At 42.5% G+C, this 20306-nt stretch overlaps 2 protein-coding genes across 15 annotated transcripts in view; one reads left to right on the top strand and one right to left on the bottom strand.

The window, feature by feature from the left end:
- The first annotated feature begins 1050 nt into the window (after window positions 1-1050).
- On the top strand, window positions 1051-14441 carry PRSS54 (serine protease 54). Its single transcript, XM_055332600.1, is given in 6 exon segments — window positions 1051-1089; window positions 1091-1139; window positions 3180-3351; window positions 9958-10216; window positions 10806-10937; window positions 13902-14441. Coding segments are annotated over 6 exon segments (1188 nt in total). The 5' UTR covers window positions 1051-1053.
- Window positions 14440-20306, bottom strand: part of CCDC113 (coiled-coil domain containing 113) — a 34415-nt gene continuing 28548 nt past the window's right edge. For 8 of the 14 annotated variants that reach the window (XM_055332594.1, XM_055332596.1, XM_055332597.1 and 5 more), the window contains 2 exons: window positions 15966-16121; window positions 14441-14981 (listed from right to left, as the gene is read on the bottom strand). In XM_055332594.1, the coding sequence (XP_055188569.1) occupies window positions 14853-14981; window positions 15966-16121 (285 nt within the window). In that variant the 3' untranslated portion in view covers window positions 14441-14852. Of the gene's footprint in view, window positions 14982-15965; window positions 16122-20306 lie in introns of all 14 variants that reach the window. The other 6 variants (XM_055332585.1, XM_055332587.1, XM_055332586.1 and 3 more) reach the window with 2 other exon arrangements.

Here is a 20306-nt window from a genome sequence, read left to right as displayed (position 1 = left end):
GGCCAAGCCCAGGGAAAGCCAGGCTTCCAGAAGAGTCCTGCTAAGTTTAAGAAATAGGCAGGCTTTTCATCCTGGCTCCTCCTAGGTTTCCATATCTAGACATTTGCTTGGTGAAACCATGGTAACTGTGATGCCACAATGGGACATTCTTCCCAAGGTGGTAGAAGGAATCTCTCTGTTGAGCTCTGCTGTGTAGGTCAGAATGAGTTCATTTCTCCTTTGGCTGTAGCAGTTCACAGAAGACTCTGAGAGCCATCCAGACAACAAGAAACACCCAGTGTCATGAGTGGAACATGGTGACTGAGAACAGCTATTGTGCATTGTTTGAGGCAAGGGCGGGCCTGGTGATGGGGTGGATGATGAGACACACATGGGCTTTGAACTCAGTTCAAATTCCAGCTCCACCACTTGGCCATTGTGTGACCTTGGCCAGGCTTCTCAGGGTCCAAATGTTAGCTTCTGAGTCTGTAAAATGGGAACAGTGAAGCTATCTACCTCACAGGGTTATTGCACAAATTCACTGAGCTAAATGTCGGTCAGTTACTATGTACAAGTACAAGGTGTTAGTAGTTAAAAGAAATTCCAGTGTTCTCTAAGCCAACCAAGTATAGCAGGACAGCAAAAGTGGGGGTGGCCTCGCACTAAACCCTGCTTTTTCTTTTAGCAGCATTTTATGGCTATGGAGTTAAGAAAGGGGTCAAATTCCAATAGTCAAAAAACAACTTTCTGAGCCCCAACTCTCTGGGAAGCCCGAGGATCCTGGCTGGATCGAGGAGAAAACTGACGAGCGCGGGCTGCCTCCTCTCTGTGGGCCCCCTTACCTATCGTAACAATATCAGTGCTGGGCAGCTGGTCCCTGAGCTCTTCACTGCACGGAACCAAGCAATTGGGACGTGACAGGTCTGTGTCCCACATCTTGGAAGCCTTGTCAATGCGAAGGAAAGAGTCAGGGCAACCAATGCTAAGGAGGGTGAGGCGGGGGTGTGGAAATCACCACTTTGGGGAGGAGAGGAAAAGCCTGTGCCTTCAGATGTTGTGTTTCCACAGCTGCCCATGGTGTCCGCTGCAGTTCGCTTTGGGGATGGCAGAGATGCGCGGGATGCTCTTAGTACTGCTCTATGTCTCCCACTCTTCTGCCAGTGAGTGTGCTGCTTTCTCCGTAACATGACAGGGGGAATTGTTCGGGAAAAGCACATGGCCCTTGATGTTCAGAGAGGGATCCAGGGGGACGATGACTCAGACAGCAGGAATTGGTGGTGGGAATTAGGCAAAGAAGGGAAACATGAGGCGTGGATGTGGGAAACTGGCTTCAGCAGTCTGATGTCACAGCTGATCCTTGGGTGAGAGGGATCCTTGGGCTACAGAAAGGCTTGTTCAAAAAGCCCACCCTGCTCTTCCTGGGGCTCATCCCCCAGGTGCCAAAAGGTGGGAGATGTCCTCCCTTATGCCTGGGTGGGAGCCTGTGGTGCATCTGGTACACTCAGGAACCAGGTACCCTCCCTGTGTTTCTACTTCAGCATTGTTATTCCGATGAAACCTTTTATCATTTTTTAATTTAAATTCAATTTGCCAACATACAGTATAACACCCAGTGCTCATCCCATCTAGTGCCCGACACCCAGTGAAGTAGGAGGCTTGGCTCACCCAGCCTAGGGCTTTGAACTTCAAAGGTCCTTCCTGCTCCTATCATAGTTATACTCTCTTCATGATTCTATGAATGTGGACTTTTTTTTTATATAGGGCAATACAGCATCTTGGGTGAAACTAGGCCTGGCAGGGGGAGAATATTTTTTAAAACTTTAGTCAACATTTAACTCTCATTTGAAACAAAGTCCAGGGATCCCTGGGTGGCGCAGTGGTTTAGCGCCTGCCTTTGGCCCAGGGCGCGATCCTGGAGACCCGGGATCGAATCCCACGTCGGGCTCTCGGTGCATGGAGCCTGCTTCTCCCTCTGCCTATGTCTCTGCCTCTCTCTCTTTCTCACTGTGTGCCTATCATAAATAAATAAAATTAAAAAAAAAAGAAACAAAGTTCAGACTACCCAAGAGACAGTCCAGTTGGGGGCAATTCCCTCAAGGGCTTGGGAAGGCAAAGGCCAAGCACGCCTGCATGGGTGAGATACCCCCTCCACCTAGTGGGACCTTTTAGCTCCTTGATGACAAGACTTCAGGGAGTGCTTGATATGGCAAAATGCTTTTGTTCATTCACCAGTTGATTTATTGAGCACTTACTGTGGGCCGGGCACTGTACTAGGCTCTAGGGATACACTGGCAAGCAAAATAGACCTGGCGGAAGCATTACTCAGGCAGGGCACAGCAAGGGCAAATCTGAGGATACGAAATGTGGCTGGAACAGAGACTGTGACAGGCTGAGGGTATATGAAGTTTGAATTCTGGCCTTGTATCCTACCAGCTGTGTAACTTGGACCAACTCTAGAACTCAATTTTCTCACCTGCAAATGGAGATTGATATAGTGTCCAACCTCCAGTTCTGTTGGAGAAATTATATGAAGTAGTGTATATCAGCAGAGTTCAAACTTTTTGGTCTCAGGACCCCTTTATAATTCTTAAAAATTACTGAGAATCCCCCCAAAAGAATTTTTGCTATGAGGCTATATCTTCCCATCTTTACCATGTTAGAAATTAAAAACTGGGAAAATTTTGAAACACAAGAATAACCAGGTTCACATATGCTATTAGCCATCAGGGTGATGACATCATGTAGTTTCTGGAAAATTCCACCACACACCAGTGTGAGAATGAGAGTGAGAAAAGCAAAAACTGTCTTAGTGTTCTTATGAAAACAGTTTAAATAAATCTTGCAGACCTGGAAAGGGTCTTGAGGACTCCCAGAGGTCCCAGACCACATTGAGAACCACTGATGCTTTCCAATACTGCCTTGAGTGTGCTCTAAGTGCCCAAGACGAGAGTGATTATTGGTACCTTAAGTTATTTCTAGACTCAAAGATGCTATCAAGAATCTTTTACGGAGAAGGAGACCTACTAGGAAAAGAAATGGGTCGGGGAGGGGTGGCAGAGTTAGTGGTAACCAAGATGGAGAGCCAGAAGGAGCGAGGAACCAGCAGGAGAGGGAGTCTAGAGGTCTGACGCGGTGGTGGTGGCCACAGGTCATCAACTCCTTGCCCCAACAGTGAGGCCTCTCCGCTACCTTTTCTGCAGGCTGTGGCATCCAGAAAACCAACATTATGGAAAATTCCGAGGAGGGTTTGGTCAACGACAAGGAATTCCCGTGGGTAGTGTCGCTGCAGGATTCCCAATACACCCACCTGGCTTTTGGCAGCATCCTTAGTGAGTTCTGGATCATCAGCATCGCATCCGCCTTGCAGAACAGGCCAGTACCTCTGCCTTTGGGGCCTACACAGCCCCCTGGAGCGGGGCGGAGGGACCTTTTCCTGCTCGGCTTGGGGAGGCCTGGAAGGTGGATTCCTGGAAACAGGGCAACAGGACATTTTACTGGCTCTGCACTTGTTCTGCCAGGACTCTTGGGGACCTAAAATCACCAGTTGCCAAATTCATGCTGTCCAGTGTGTTCTCTACTATGGGACATAGGACCTTTAAAGAGGTAATGAAGATTAAATGAGGTCATAAGTATAAGGCCCTAATCCAGCAGGACTGGTGTCCTTATAAAAGGAAGCAGGGGACTGCAAGGTGAAATGAGTGTTCCTTCATCCTCCATAGGAAGGATATCCGTTCCCATTTTCCTGAAATCACAGGCACTGACTCCTGATACTAGAGGTCCTTCCTCTAGTCTTGTTAAGTGAATTGATAGGAGCCTATATCTTAAAACAGTTAACCTCAAGCCTTAACAACAGGTCTGCCACAGATATATGTACATAGAGAGAAGACTTGAAGGAAATAAGCAAATGCTTAAGAACACTTATCTCTGGATGCTCAGAATGCACATGATTTCTGTATTCTTCTTTGAACTTCAATCTATTCCCCAACTTCTATGTAGTAAATATTTGTTCCTGTAAACCAGGGAAAAACCCTCAAATAGTATTAAAGGAATAATCTTACTTTTTGACCCAATGACTTCACTTTTGAGAATCAACATTAAGGAAATAATTTCAACCACTAGAAAAGTGGTTGCAGAAAATTGTTCATAGAATGGTTAGTTACACATAAAACACTGGAAATGTAATGTCCAATTATCATGGATAAATAAATTCTAATTACTCTTTCATATGTATAACATAATATATAGTATATAAATAATATATAATTACATATGTATCTTTGTATATACTATTTATATGCCTTATATGTGTATGTAAATGTATATATACACTAAGTATGGGGAGAGAGATTATAATTACTATAATTGGCTAAATAATAGTATAAACCCTTGATGGAATATTGTACAGCTACTGAATTTTCTTACACCTATGATTTATAATTACTATTTGAAAGTATATGCATTTTTTTAAATACATGTATTTAAATGAAATACTATACATATACATAGTTTAATATTCTGGAGAAACCAAAGCAGCTTCTTTCCCCTGGCCTTCAGACACTAACTCCCTGTCTTAAGCCATAGTCTGTCATCAGTTTCTTGAACATTCTTCCTTAATTACTCAATGCATTTACAGATATCTGTAATATACCTATAGGTCTATCCATATTGATTCTATCTACTGACAGAGAAAGAATTTTCCTTCCCCCTGTATTAATGTGCTAGGACTGCCATAACAAAATACCACAGACATTGCAGCTTAGACAACAGAAATTTATTTCTCACCATTTTGGAGGTCGGAAGTCCAAGATCAAGTTCAAGATCAGAAGGACTGGTTTCTCCTGAGGACTCTCTCTTTGGCTTGCTTACCGCTGCCTTCTCACTCTGTCCGCACATGGTCCTTCCTTAGTGTGTGTGTTCCTGGTGTCTCTGCTTCCTTTTATAAGGACACCAGTCCTGCTGGATTAGGGCCTTATACTTATGACCTCATTTAATCTTCATTACCTCTTTAAAGGTCCTATGTCCAAATATGGCCACATTTGAGGCTAGGCCTTTACCTACAAATTCAGCAGGACACAGTTCGAATATAACAACCACAATACAACTGGTAGCACACCATACACAGTATTACACTCGTAGCTTGTTTCACTCTACCAGGAATGCTGAGCCATCTTTTCTTACCATTACATAGAGACCTCCCACATTTCTCAGCTGCACAGTATCCCAAAATGGCTCTACTATAATTACACAGTTCTCTATTAATGGAAATTTGGGTTGTTTGCGATCTTTTACTCAGACCAAAAAATGCTGTAGATATACTTGTACATATATTATTTCACACACATGCAATATACTGTAGAATGAATAACCCAGGAGTGGAAAGACTGGACTTAATGTTGATAGCCATTGCCAGCCAACTAGCCTTCCAGAAAGGTCCTGCTTTCCATGTAGTGTTTTCATTACTACTGTTTATCTGGTCAACCAGTTTTGGTCTGGATTTTCCCTTTGCCTCAGGGTTTTATTAAAGATAAGGGTTTTTAAATACCTAGGTGGTGGGGTGTTTGGTCTATTTTGTTTTCCAGCATTACTGAATTCTGAGTTACACTACATAGTCATCAGATCTACTTAGGAATTTGTTGGAATTGTCCTTCTGCTATATGTGATCCATGTGAATATTTTCCACAGAGAAAATTCAAAGGTCATTCTCTGTCTTTGGTGTATAATTTACTATATAAAATTGGGAGGGCATCCTGGTGGCTCAGTGGTTTAGTGTTCCTTCAGCCCAGGACATGATCCTGGAGACCCGGGATCGAGTCCCACGTTGGGCTCCCTGCATGGAGCCTGCTTCTCCCTCTGCCTGTGTCACTGCCTCTCTCTACATATATGTCTCTCATGATTAAATAAATAAAATCTTTAAGATTGGGAGAGGTAATCTTGATGTGTCCTAGGCTGACAAAGGTAAGTTAAAGTCTATCATGAGCAAGCTTCTGGCTTTTTCTATTTCCTGGAGTGTTCCCTTTGTGAACATTATATCATGTGCCACAGGTGTTTGAGACTATGAGGTCTTCAATGGAGACTAAATTCTTTCTTTCTTTTTTTAGATTCTATTTATTTATTCATGAGAGACAGTTGAGAGAGAGAGAGAGGCAGAGACACAGGCAGAGAGAGAGGCAGAGACACAGGCAGAGCTCCATGCAGGGAACCTGACGCGGGAAATGATCCCGGGTCTCCAGGATCACGCTCTGGGCTGAAGGCAGTGATAAACTGCTGACCCACGGGGGCTGCCTGACTAGATTCCTTCTTATCAAGAGCCCTCTCTTTATCTTACTCCTTGTTCTTCTGCTCTGAATTGATGTTCAGAATGAAACTCCTACTTCTTGTTTTTAATCTAGGTTATATTTTCTCCTTCTGTTGCTTCTTTTCTTTTCACTCTGTGGCCTTTGTTTTGTTTTGTAGGTCTCCTCTGACAAATTTGGGAAGTTTGAGTTTTCTGGTGTTCATCTGAGAGTTATAATTTCATGGAAGATGACTACATATCAGTTTCTTTCTGGGCTGTCTTCTTTAGACTCTGCTGTGGCCAATGCTAGAAGTCCTATCTTTTTACTTCTTCTCTCCTTCTCCACCACACCATTTTGATAGATTATATAGGTTCTTTAATGTTTACCTTGATGCATATGCATATTTGCACATTCTTATTACTTCGTAATTTAGCTGTAAGCAAATAATATGTTCAGGCTCTTGTAAAAGAGAAAACAGACATATATGCCTACCTCCCAACTTTCTTTTCAGCTTCAGTAATACCATCTAATTACTGCCAGAGTTTACATTTTTACTCCAACCTAAATTTTAAAAGGTTTTAAATTTTAGTCCAATGTTAAAATGAATTCCACAGTTACTGACAACTCTTTTGCTGGATTTTCTCCATTCCACACTAGAATTGGCTAAAATTTGTCTTCAGGTATGTACTTTCTTAAAAGGCTCCCAAGAACCATATTTCCTTGGGTTTTTTTATATTCAGAAATGTGCTATCCTCAAGCTGAAATGACACCTTTTTTCAATTTTATTTTTTAAATATTTTTAAAAGATTTTATTATTTATTCATCACACACACACAGAGAGAGAGAGAGACAGAGAGAGAGACAGAGACAGAGACAGAGACAGAGACAGAAGGAGGCTCCATACAGGGAGCTTGATGTGGGACTCGATCCCGGGTCTCCAGGATCACGCCCTGGACTGAAGGCACCACTAAACCGCTGAGCCACTGGGGCTGCCCTTTTTAAATATTTCTAAGTAATCTCTATACCCAGTGTGGGGCTCAAACTCATGACTCCAAGATCGAGAGTAGCATGCTCTACTGACTGAGCCAGTCAGGCACCCCTGAATGACAACTCAAGTATAGAATTCATAGATCATGCCTTCTTTTCTTTTGAGACTTAATAGGTATTACCCCCAGCTTCTGGTATTAAATCTTGCTGTAGAAAAGTCTGAAGCCATTCTGATTTTCTCCTCTGTAGGTGTGTGACCATTTATCCCAGTATACCTGCTGTTTGCACCCCCTTTCATTCTCTTAAGTTCCTTTGGCAATAAATTATATGGCCTCATTTAAGATGACTTAATTAGGTTTTGTCTGGATGCCCATGGAGTCCTTTGTCACTGAAGACCAGCTACTAGCTATGCTGGATCTCTCCCATTTCTACTCTTTTTCTAGCCTGTTGTGTCCCAGAAGGCTAACTTATGTGGGTTACACCATAGGCACTCTTACCTTCTGGGTTCCAGTTGGGTTTGGCCAAGGGGAACACTGGCAAGAGATCAGAGGAAGCGAGGAGAGTGAGGTCAAGGTCTTTACTCCACTGAGAGGTACTGCAGACTGGCAGCCTCCTTCAGCCAAGTGACCTAATACCCATAGCTCCGACAACTTCCTCCCCTTCTCTAGTGCCTAGAGTCACAGGAACACCCTGGTTGTTATCTCAGCAGAAAGCTGGATTTGCCACGTGGTGCCCAGGCACTGCACTGTTCTTTGTGATTTTCCTACATCTTTCCAAGACCTTTGTAGAGTTCCCCCAACTTACCTTGAGTATGCCATCTATTTCCTGCTGGGAGCTGACAAGGATGTCTCTGTGTTGATCATTCTGTACCCCTTTTTTCCTAGGATATGGAGTCCACTTCTGAACTGTAGATTGAAGTCTTATTTCCAGAAAATTTTCTTAAATTATATCATAAAATGTTTTTTCTGTTTTATTATTTGGGTGACTTTCTTTGTGATCTGCTGACTCACCATTAACTGCCACATTTGTTATTTTCCTCTCTCTACTTTAAAAATCTTTGTTAGGGTTAGAAACGACAAATACCCACCATTTGCTTCAATATGGATAGAACTGGAGGGTATTATGCTGAGTGAAGTAAGTCAATCGGAGAAGGACACACATTATATGGTCTCATTCATTCAGGGAATATAAAAAATAGTGAAAGGGATTAAAGGGGAAAGGAGAGAAAATGAGTGGGAAATATCAGAGAGGGTGACAGAACATGAGAGACTCCTACCTCTTGGAAACGAACAAGGGTTATTGGAAAGGGAGGTGGGCGGGGGGTTGGGGTGACTGGGTGACAGGCACTGAGGGGGGCACTTGATGGGATGAGCACTGGGTGTTATGCTATATGTTGGCAAACTGAATTCCAATTTTTTAAAAATCTGATATTTCCCACTCATTTCTTTTTTCTTTCCCCTTTCTTCCCTTTCACTATTTTTTATATCAGAAAGGGAGACAGAACATGAGAAACTCCTAACTCTGGAAACAAACAAGGGGTGGTAGAAAGGGAGGTGGGCGGGGGGTGGGGGGAGGTGGGTGACTGGGTGACGGGCACTGAAGGGGGGCGCTTGATGGGATGAGCATTGGGTGTTATGCTATATGTTGGCAAATTGAACCCCAATAAAAATAAATTTTAAAAAACCTTTGTTAAGGATGCCTGGGTGGCTCAGTGGTTGAGTGGCTGCCTTCCGGCTCAGGGCTTATGGCATGATTCTGGGATGGAGTCCCAGGGAGCCTGCTTCTTCTTCTGTCTGAGTCTCTCTCATGAATAAAAATCTTTAAAAAAAAAATAAAATTGTGATTTAAAAAATAATAAATAAAAATCTTTGTTAATATCTATTTCATTTTGGCCACTTCTCTCAGTCCTTCCCTCTGTGTCCCTTACTGTATTTTTTGTGTTATCTATTCTTCATGCTGCTTCCAACTTGACCTTTATTTTGGCAATGGTTTTATTTGTTTTCTTTCCACTTGTTTGCTGAAAAGCATGTTTGACCAGCATTTTCTGAATTTGTGGGGGTAGGTATCATCTAGAACTCCTTGCACTCCTGCTGTCTCCCCTTGCTTTTGTTAGCCCTTCCTCTGATTCTGATATTTGGAGTTTCTTGTGTCTCTTTGCTTCATGGTGTTTGCAGCCTTTCTCATTCTTGTAGTTCCTTGGGTGATCCCCAAGAGAAGAAAGGGAAAACACCCAAATGAACTCCATCATTATTAAAATCAGAATTTCTCTGAAGAGTATTTAGAGTTTGTAATATGAAAAGATGTTTATATTAAAATATAAGTGCTAAAATCAGGAGTCAAGATTATATCTTTGATGAAACAATGACTACATAAACAAAAAATAAAACTATGGGAAAAGCATGAAGATAATCATCCCTGATATAACAGATTATCTTTCAGTGGTGGGACAAATGATGTTAAGATAGAGAAATTCCCAAGTTGCTATGGGCTCACAAAGGAAGACAAGCCTAGGGGTTCAGAAAAGATTTTCTGGGGACTGGATCCAAAGGGATGAGTAAAAATTAGCCCAGGAAAAATGAGGTGGATGAGTATTCCAAACAAACAAACAAAAATTAAATATAAAAACAGGGAAGTGAAAAAAAAAAAAAAACAGGGAAGTGTGAATCTTCCATGGTGCCTTGGCTTCTCAAGTTTCCTTTGCTCTCTCTCTCTCTAGGAAGGACGTCATTGTTATAGTTGGTATAGCTAAGATGGATGCCAAAGTGGTTGCTCATGAAGAGTATCCAGCCAATAACATCATCATCCATGAGGATTTTGATAATGAAACCATGATCAATAACATAGCCCTCCTGAAGACAGACACGGCGATGGAGTTCAGCAACCTGATCCAGCCCATCTGCTTCCTCAGCAGAAAGCTGCATGTGCCACCAGCCTTGCGGAACTGCTGGGTGGCAGGATGGAATCCCACGTCTGCAGTTAATGCCTTCCTTCTCCTAGAGGAGGCTGTGTGTATGCTAGCAGTGGGGGTGACTTGGATGAACCATTCTAGAGCTTATTTTAATAATTCAGGTTGTTTGAGATTCTGGTATTGGGCTGGAACCCTCATGTAATAAGTCAAGATTTCCAATGCTTGCCTTTTCTGTGGCCATTCTTATATGTGTTCCTTTTTCTTCTAGTCCTACACCAAAATTAGAAGTACATAGGCAGCAAATAGCCTGAAGTGAGTGCAAAGTTATAGCGGGGCAAGGGGATACTATTCCCTGAACTGGAACTGATTATCCTCTTTGCTAAGCTGTCCTTGTTTTCTCTTATTCTTGGAAAATGAATAAGGAAATGTATTCTCTGTAGATGTAGAAGAAGGATGGAATATGTTATTTTCACATCCAAGTTCAAAACAAAGGTAGTTTTCAGAAAAACTCTGACACAGGTTCTGATTTCTATAAGGAAAAGGGGCTTATCAGAACATTTTCTACTCACTCCCATGTAGATACGTGAGTTGTAGTTGAGCTGACATAGGCAATGTCTTCTTGTTAATAATTCTTGGCTCTCTGTTGCATGGTCCAGACAGGAAATCACATGACGATGAGTATCCTGAGGAAAATCTATGTGAAAGACATCAACCTATGTCCCCTACACAAACTCAAGAAAACAGGATGTGGCAATCACATGGAACAGGAAACTGATGCTGTCTGCTTGGTAAGAGCATGATGGAGTAAAAGCTAAAGGCTGAGAGTGAGCAGTGGTCACTTCAAGGGAACCTTGAGACTCCCTCATTGCATGGTCAACTCCATGAGGGACTGGCAGGGACTGGCACCTGGCACTCATAGCTGCCTCCAGCACTTGGCAGACAGTAGATGCTCAATAAAAATCTACTAAATGGACTAAACAGTCACCATTTTAAATGTGACATGATTAAGCATTTCTATGGCATAGATGTTTTCTCACTGGCTAAAAGTCTGAAAGTGTGAATCCAAACTATGCATGAAGATATACTTCAAGCATGTCTACAGGGTGGGGTCATTGTATTCAGCTTCTATAGAGCCTACACTCTGATGCTATTGCTCATCAGTTATTGGAGTTTTTTTCTGTAAGAAGCCCTGCCCTCCATCTGGAAGAGAGTTGTATAGATGTGGTTGTCCTACACCTCAGCAAAATGTGTGGAATTCATAAACCCCTGGCCCAGGCTCCCTCATGCCCATACTCAGAGAAAGTGTGATTTACAGAGGTCATACAGTTAATAAATGTTAGAGTAAGGATGAGAACATAGGTCCACCAGATTTCCAGGCAGTTTTTCTCCTCTACTCCAAAATTTCTAAGGTGCGGATCATCCACTCTCCTTCAAATAAGTGTCAGGATTCCCTGGTGGGGAATTTTTTTTCCCCAGATGATTTATGGAAAGTATTTTAGAGAAAGGCAGAAAAATACATATATGCAGATAATTCTTTCGAAAAGTAATTTTATTGCAAATACATGAAGGACTGCCTTTCATTAGGCAGTGAGTTTGCCTTTCCAAAGTTGGTTCAACATTTGAGTGCCTACTTTGTATGAAACTCTCTACCCATAGAAGACCAACAACTTTTTAAAGTAGATAACATGTTAAAATACATTAGAAAATATAGCTAGTTATCAAAATCCTGCTGTTAACCATTCCATCAATCCAGCACATATTTCATCAAATTGAAGATGCTGTTATTTGTAGAATCCACCATTATTTTATGATCAATCATGAGAGAGAACTCTGACATCAACCAATTAAAAGACACATCTCATCTCAAAGATGTAAATTTTTCAAGAGCATCTTAGATTCAATGGAATATGGTAAGCTGCTCATACTCTAAAATGATTACCTCTTTAAATCTATCTGCAAAGTTCAGAGTGGTTTTTACCTATTGGTTTTTAACTATAGTGCACCTGCAGTCAGTCCTTTGTTTTTGAACTGTGCTTGCAAACTGGCTCAGACACTGACTTGTCCACCTAGGATCCTTTCCTCTTTCAGAAATATGTTCCAGTGTCCAGAGATCCTCATAGTCATATTTCAGATATGTAGGATAAGCCACCCAAGTTCAGTATCTGCCTAATGAGTCCCCAGAAATCCAACCCAAAGCAGAATCACTCTGAACTCACTGCTCCCCCTTCTCCTCACAACTGTTAGGGCTTTTGTTCAATGTCAAAGCTGAGCATTACACAATGAAAGAGCCCCTCTAAGCTGGGGCTGCTCCTCTGGGAGATGAGCTGGGGTTGCTTCAGAGAAGCACCTGGTACTACTTCTCTCAGCTGCTTGGGCTTCAGAAGTTAGGTCCCACACGTTAGGAGGAAGAGAAAAAGCACTGCATTCTACACCCAGGTGGAATGGCAACTTGCAAAACCATGCAACAGCCAGGGAGATCTACTGCACAATCATTCATCAAACTATTTGTCCTAAATGGCATGATTTTTCTTCCTTAAGCTATAAAACCACAATTAAGGCAAACTGGGAGTGGTATTGGTGACAGGAGGGGAGACCATGCTATGCTTGGCCAGAGAACTTCTCTGACCAAAGTAGACATGATATGGTGCTAAAGGAGTCTATTTAACAGTCCTATCACTGCCAGCCAGAACTTGGGATGAAATCTCTACCCTCTGCTCCATGGCAGCACGGGGCATCAAAAGCAATGTGTGCTTGACCGGCCCTTCTCAGAGACAGGCCACACAGGTCAAGGGGGCTGCCCAGCCTTTGAATGACAACCCCTCTTGGGGTAAGATGGACCACTAGGCTGGAGTGGGGGGTCAGAAATACCCTTAAGGGGAGGCTTGGGAGTGGGGCAGCTAAGGTAAATTATACCAAGCAGTTGTCTTGTTGCTAGTCCTCATATTTCTCAGCTTTTCACATAAAAATGATGGCCTTTTATAGACACCAGAATAATGGTAGCCAATTCTTCATTGAGTGCAGCCTGTGTGCCAGGCACTGTGTTAGGAGCTCTGCATGTAGTATAGGCACTTTAACTCAGAGAGTAGTAGGTGACTCGCCAGGGTCATATATCTAGTTAAGTGTGCCAAGCTTCCACACACTCCCTCAAAGGGAGATCAGGTGTGTGCGGCAGAATCACCTCTGAGTCCCAGAGGACTTCCTATGGGAAGGCTGGGAGCGTGGGCAGGGCTGATGAGCAGGGGCACCGACAAGTGCCAACCAGGTGGACAGGCTGTGAACCTAGCCTGGTCAGTGCTCCCCGGGGAAATGTGGCTCTGACCTCGGCAGGAGTGTGGGATGGAGGGAGCAGCTTGAATGAAGGATAGAAACACAGCAGAGAGAAGGAAAAATGTGAGCATTCCAGGCCAGAAACGGCGGGGGTGGGGGTGGGGGAATCAACATTTGAGGAATGAGAAACCAAAAGAGAGTGAGGATTTAGTCAAAGGGCCATGAAAATGAAATGAGAACCAGGAAGCTGTTGCCAAACTGCAAAAACCTACAATAATTTGTATAATAAAAGAAAATGTCATCTTGTTGGAATTTATGGTAGCAGCTGCCTAGTTTGGAATTGGTATGCTATAATGTACCCCAACTCCAGTGAGAACCAGTGTAAAACATTTCTGGAACAAATAGTAAATTGTACAAGCATTTATATATATATATATATTTTTTAAGTTTTTCTAAGACCTGAAACTTTCTGTCTTTTGTCACAGGGGGACCCAGGAAACCCAATGATGTGCCAGCTACAGCAACTGAATCTGTGGGTGCTGAGAGGAATCTTGTCCCATGGTGGTGAGGAATGCCCTGGCGTATTTCTGTACATCAGGGTGGAAGACTATAGTGACTGGATTATATCCAAGACTAAGAAAACCAGCCATCCACTGTCTTCTTTCCACCACTTGGAGGATTCGTTTCCTTTCTTCAGCTACTCATCACATATCATCGTGACACAGAGAAAACATTCTGGGCTGGGCCAGGGTGGATGGTCCCAAACATACATGCAAGGACAAAAAAGGGTCACCATACATTCATGGCCAACAAACAGCTTTAGAAAGGGTCCAGATGTTCGGGAGAAAGGGTTAAAGGAATTAGGCAAGTCTTCTGTTGCAGCCATCCAACCCATGTACTATGACTATTATGGTGGGGACGCCGGGGATGGTGGTGGGCCTATTTCAGGTCAGAACAGGTTACATCAGCCCCAAGAAATTATCTTGTTTTTCTTTGTGCTGGTTTTCTTTTGCAATGGTATCTAGTCAAGGACCTAAATCTCTCAACTGAAGAGTAAGCTCAGAATGCTGAGTGCCAGGCAGTCACCATGCTATTTTGGTGTCTGTTTTTTGATAGTTGCACACCTGGGCTGCCATGGACAGGCCCACAGTGCATAATGGGTGGGCTCTCCCTCCTCTGTCCCACTCCTACATGCGGGAAGGTCACTTTCATTTGTGCTTGTGAACTAAATGTGGGCTAACAAGTGTCAAACCATTAGAGTGCCCTGTGGTTCTTTCAGTGTTAACGGTTCCAGGGGCCAGGGTATGAAATTAGCCACACTCCCCACAGGCAAATGTGGCCTGGGAAGTGCTCAGCAGTCCGACTGGAGAGTCGGGGACACCAAGCAGCACAGGGAACAGTGAGAGGACCCCTTGACTGGAAAGGAGCTGATTACTTTAATGGATCACTCTGGTCTGCAGCCGTGGCCTCCCTCTGGCTATTTCCTGGGAGGGGCAAAGTGCCTGCAACTGCTCATTGGTGGTTTTCATTTTATTCCATGCCTTGCGGTAGCCTTTTAAGGACATCTGCAAAAAAGGAAAAAAGGGGTGGGGGGGGGGGGGAGACGGTCATTTGGGAAAAAGAGATTGTGAGTTTTCAGAATGCAACCCACATCTAGTCCTGCGATGATGCAGAGGAGTCTGTATGGGCAGTGCCAGGCTGGAAGATTCTTCCAAAGAGCTTGTTTCTGTTGAGTGAAGTGAGTGGTTGTTAGGTTCCTGCTGTGCTATTTCTCAGCTCCAAATCTGACTGGTCTAAGTTTGGATCCTAATTCACTCCCTGCCACCAAGCAGAGAAAGTACTGTGGGAAAAGGAACCCAGGTCTAGATGTGAAATGCCAGGCTTCCAGAGTGACCTGCCTGGGTTTCTGAGCTACTCGTGTGTCTCAAGTGTCCTCAGTATGCAACCAGGCCTGTGGCAGACCTAGTGCTTTTTTTCTGACCATTTGCACATTTCCCGTTTCCCTTCTGTGCTCACAAGGGGCTAGGGTGCTCTGAGCACACCATATCATACAGAAAGGCTGCGGGATTATAAAAAATGAAAGATACATGGCAACTATGTAAATGCATGGAATCGGGTTCTGAGTGGTATTAAAAATCCATTATTATCTCATTTTTTAAGAATATTGGTTTCTCCATGTATAAAGTAGCAATCACTAAATTACCAACGGTGGGGGAAGGAATTCAGAAATTTCCAGAATTCTTTAAGAAAACAAGCAACTAAAAACATATTATGACTACTGAGTCTCTTCCCAATCACCTGAAAAGACACTGTCCCTAATATTGAAAAGGGAACTTAAAAAAAAAAAAAAAAGGAAAGAAAGGAAGGGAGGGAGGGAGGAAGGGAGGGCATCTTTCATTTTCCTCTATATTTCCCTGAAGAAACTGCTGAGATTTCTCACAGACATTACATATCCCAACACCCATATTCTTGGCTTGAAAAATATAACTCTAGACAAAAACGTGAAGGACAGAAAAGACAGCCTATCTTGGGGGTTCTCTGAGACTTACCTCTGCTATCTCCACTTTCCTTTCCCACATCTTGATGGTCTTCTCCAGGTCCCCATTTAAGATCTTCTCCTGCACATATAACATCACCTGCGGTGAGCGGAACTCAGCCAGCTGCTTGCGGAGCTTCTTGTTCAAAGCCTCAGCCTTGGCCCGGTCCTGGGTTGGGAAGGACATATTAAACCAGGGATCCCTGGTGGTCCTGGCTTACTGGACTTACTGGCCCTGACCCATCTCTCTCCAGTTTCAATGCAGTTCTCAAAATAATGTTAAAATTTTCAAAGATTCTGATTATTATTTTTTTTTACAAATGGTGATGTTTTCATCCAGTTCAGAAACAGTAAGTACAGTCTAAGTTTTCCTTCCTTCCTTCCTTCCTTCCTTCCTTCCTTCCTTCCTTCCTTCCTTCCTTCCTTCTTTCCTTCCTTCCTCCCTCCCTCCCTCCCTTCCTTAAAGAATATGCTTTCCTTATTGTGATTTCTTAGGTTTGGTGGGTTCTCTGGAGGAAAACTATGTACTTATGTACATTTTGATTTGATCAGACTCAACTCACTTTCCTGTCTTTTTGTAAAATACACATAACATAAAGTTTCCCATTTTAATCATTTTAAAGTGTGCAGTTCTGTAGCATCCAGTACATTCACACTGTTGTACAAGCTTCACCATCATCCATCTCCAGAACTTTCTTCATCTTCCCAAATTAAACTCCTGAACTCATGAAGCACTGATGCCTCAGGACCACTTCCCCTAGGCCCTGGCAACCGCCAGTCTACTTTCCATCTCTATGAATTTGACTCCTCAAGTACCTCATATAAGTGGAATCATAGAATACTTGTCCTTTTGTGACTTATTTCACTCAGTATGTCTTCAGTGCTTATCTGTGTTATATGCAGAATTTCCTTCCTATTTAAGGCTAAATTAATGTATACACTACATACATACATATGTATACACTACATTGCTTCTCCATTTACCTTGCTAATGGACATTTGGGTTGCTTCTACCCCTTGGCTATCATGAAATAGTACTGCTATGAACATGGGTGTACAAACATCCTTTCAAGTTCATGCCTTCAATTATATGGGATATGTATCCAGAAGTAGAATTGCTGGATCAATCATTATTCAACTTTTTGAGAAATCTCTGTCTTTTTAAATTTTATATTTAAAATTATCATACAGTAAAATTAATTTGTCTTTTTCTTTTAATTGAGTGGATTTTTTTAATTGGCAATGTCCTTTATTATTCTTTAAAGGTTTATTTTATCTTTTTAAGATTTTATTTGTGAAAATACACAGAGAGGAGAGAGAGAGGTAGAGACATAGGCAGAAGGAGAAGCAGGCTCCATGTAGGGAGCCTGATGTGGGACTCGATCTCGGGTCTCCAGGATCATGCCTGGGGCCGAAGGCAGTGCTATACCACTGAGCCACCTGGGCTGCCCCAAGTTTTATTTATTTTAGAGAGAGAGTGTATGAGCAGGAGGGGCAGAGAGAGAGGGAGAGAGAATCTCAAGCAGACTCCATGCTGAGTGCAGAGCCTGATCCAGGGCTTGATCTCATGACTCTGAGATCACGACCTGAGCTGAAACCAAGAGTGAGAAGCTTAACTTACTGAGCCACCCAGCTGCCTCTGTTTTATTTTAACTGTTTTGAATAGGCAATACATTCAATTCAAATGGTATAAAAGTATACAGGACAATCTCCCAGCCCACCTTGTCCCCAGCCACACAGTTCTTCCCAGAAGCATGCACTATTTTTAGGTATTGCATATCTTCTAGAGATCTACATTCATATAAATGTATATTTATCTTTTTTGCACAGAGTAGCCAATGCTATTCACTTTTACACTTCCAACTCTTTTTCACTCAATAAATCCTGAAGATCCTTCTACATCAACACATAAAAAAAACTACTCATTCTTTTTAACAGCTGCATCATTTTCCATTGTATCCATTTCCACTGTATTCCATTTTCCATTGTAACATAACTTAACAAGTCCTCACAGTCACTCATCTCCTCAATCTCCTGCTATTACAATAAACAATGCTGTGATTACTAATCTTCTGGGTATATGTTATACTGTAAATATGCAAGTATATCAGTAGGATGAACTACTGAAAGTGAAATTGCCTGTTCTAAGACCATAGTTCTCAACCAACAGGTGTGGGGGAGGCAACTGTGCTCCTAGGAAACATTTGGCAATGTCTGGAGACATTCTTGGTTGTCACAACTAGGAGAGTGCTACTGGCACCTAGTAGGTAGAGGTCAGGGATGCCACTAAACACACTACAGGGCATAGGACAGTCCCCTACAACAAGGAATTTTCTGACCCAAAATGTCAGTGGCGTCTAGGTTGAGAAGCCCATCCATGAGCATGTATGTATGTATGTAATCTTCAAAAGTTCTCCCCACTCTGAGGTTATAATAAAAATGTTCCCACTATTAAGTTTAGGACTTTAATGGTTTTATCATTTACATTTAAATCTCTGACACATCTGATTAATTTCACCATAACACACATAGCTCCAACTTTGTTTTTTCCTAAATGGCCACCTACTCATCCCAAATGATTTATTGAATAATCTGGTTGTGCCTCACTGCAATGCCTTTACCATAAACTGCATCAATAACAAAACTTTATCAGATATTTGATCATATACATGACATCTATGTGATCTGTGTTAGGGCTCATCATAGGACTTCTATTTTTTCTCTTTGATCTTCCAGTCTATTCACAAGCATGTTTTAAATACTGTAACTTCATATCATGTTTCAGTATCTGGTAGGGCTAGTCCACTCATCTACTTAAGAATTTGGGGGAGGGATCCCTGGGTGGCACAGCGGTTTGGCGCCTGCCTTTGGCCCAGGGCACGGTCCTGGAGACCTGGGATCGAATCCCACGTCGGGCTCCCGGTGCATGGAGCCTGCTTCTCTCTCTGCCTGTGTCTCTGCCTCTCTCTCTCTCTGTGACTATCATAAATAAATAAATAATTAATTAAAAAAAATAATTTGGGGGATATTATTTTTCCAAAAGAATTTTGAGTCAATTTATTTAAAACCTTTTTAAAAATCTACTTGGTATTTTAATTGGAATACCATGATTTCACATCTCAACTTAAACAGAGCTAACATTCTTATGATGTTGAACCTTCCTAGCCTAGCACCATCTTTTCATTCCTTGCTTCACAAAGTATAAGTCTATGGCATTGGCATCACTTGGGAACTGGTGAAAATGAAGACTCTTGGGCCTATCCAATCAGAATCTGCCTTTTAGGAATATAAAAAATAGTGAAAGGGAATAAAGGGGAAAGGAGAAAAAATGAGTGGAAATATCAGAAAGGGAGACAGAACATGAAAGACTCCTAACCTTGGGAAATGAACTAGGGGTGGTGGAAGGGGAGGTGGGCGGGGGGTGACGGTGACTGGGTGATGGGCACTGAGATGGGCACTTGACGGGATGAGCACTGGGTATTATTCTATATGTTGGCAAATTGAACACCAATAAAAAATAAATTTATAAAAAAAAAGAAAAAAGAAAAGATAAAAAAAATCTGCCTTTTAATAAGATCCCCAGGTGACTGGTTTGCACCTTCTAGTTTGAAGCACTACTTTAATTCACTTTGAAGAAAACCAAAACAATTATTTTTTAATTAACTTGTCAGAATGCAATAAAAACTCGTCAAGAAGCATTCAGTGAATATCTGCTGTGTCTAGCATAGGGAGGTCTAACATTGACCTGGAACTATCAGTGGACACCCCTGTGAGGATAATGATTAAAGAATACTTAAGATAAAATATAATGAAGGAGCAAGAACCTTGGCGTTAAAAGGCATTAAAAATAAGGGGCAGCCTGGGTGGCTCAGCGGTTTAGCACCACCTTCAGCCCAGGGCCTGATCCTGGAGACTGGGGATTGAGTCCTATGTCAAGCTCCCTGCATGGAGCCTGCTTCTCCCTCTGCCTGTGTCTCTGCCTATGTGTGTATGTGTGTGTGTGTGTGTGTGTGTGTGTGTGTGTGTGTGTGTGTGTGTGTGAGAGAGAGAGAGAGAGAGAGAGAGAGAGATGAATAAATAAAAAGCTTTAAAAAAAAAAAAAAGTTCTACAAGGGTGCCTGGGTGGTTCAGTCCATTAAGCATCTGCCTTCCGCTCAGGTCATGATCTCAGTGTCCTGGGATTGAGCCTCACATCCCATTTTCTGCTTAGCAGGGCATCTGTTTCTCCCTCTCTTTCTGCCCCTACCCCCAACTCATGCTTGTTCTCTCTCTCTCAAATAAATAAAATCTTAAAGAAAAAAAAAAAAGTTCTACAGCTATGAGGGATGTGCTTTTGACCAGGAATTACAATCCT

This window comes from Nyctereutes procyonoides, unplaced genomic scaffold, assembly GCF_905146905.1.
Source record: "Nyctereutes procyonoides isolate TBG_1078 unplaced genomic scaffold, NYPRO_anot_genome, whole genome shotgun sequence".
NCBI classification, from domain to species: domain Eukaryota; kingdom Metazoa; phylum Chordata; class Mammalia; order Carnivora; family Canidae; genus Nyctereutes; species Nyctereutes procyonoides.
The sequence above is the reverse complement of the archived record's forward strand: the minus strand, read 5'-3'. Positions and strand labels throughout refer to the sequence as shown.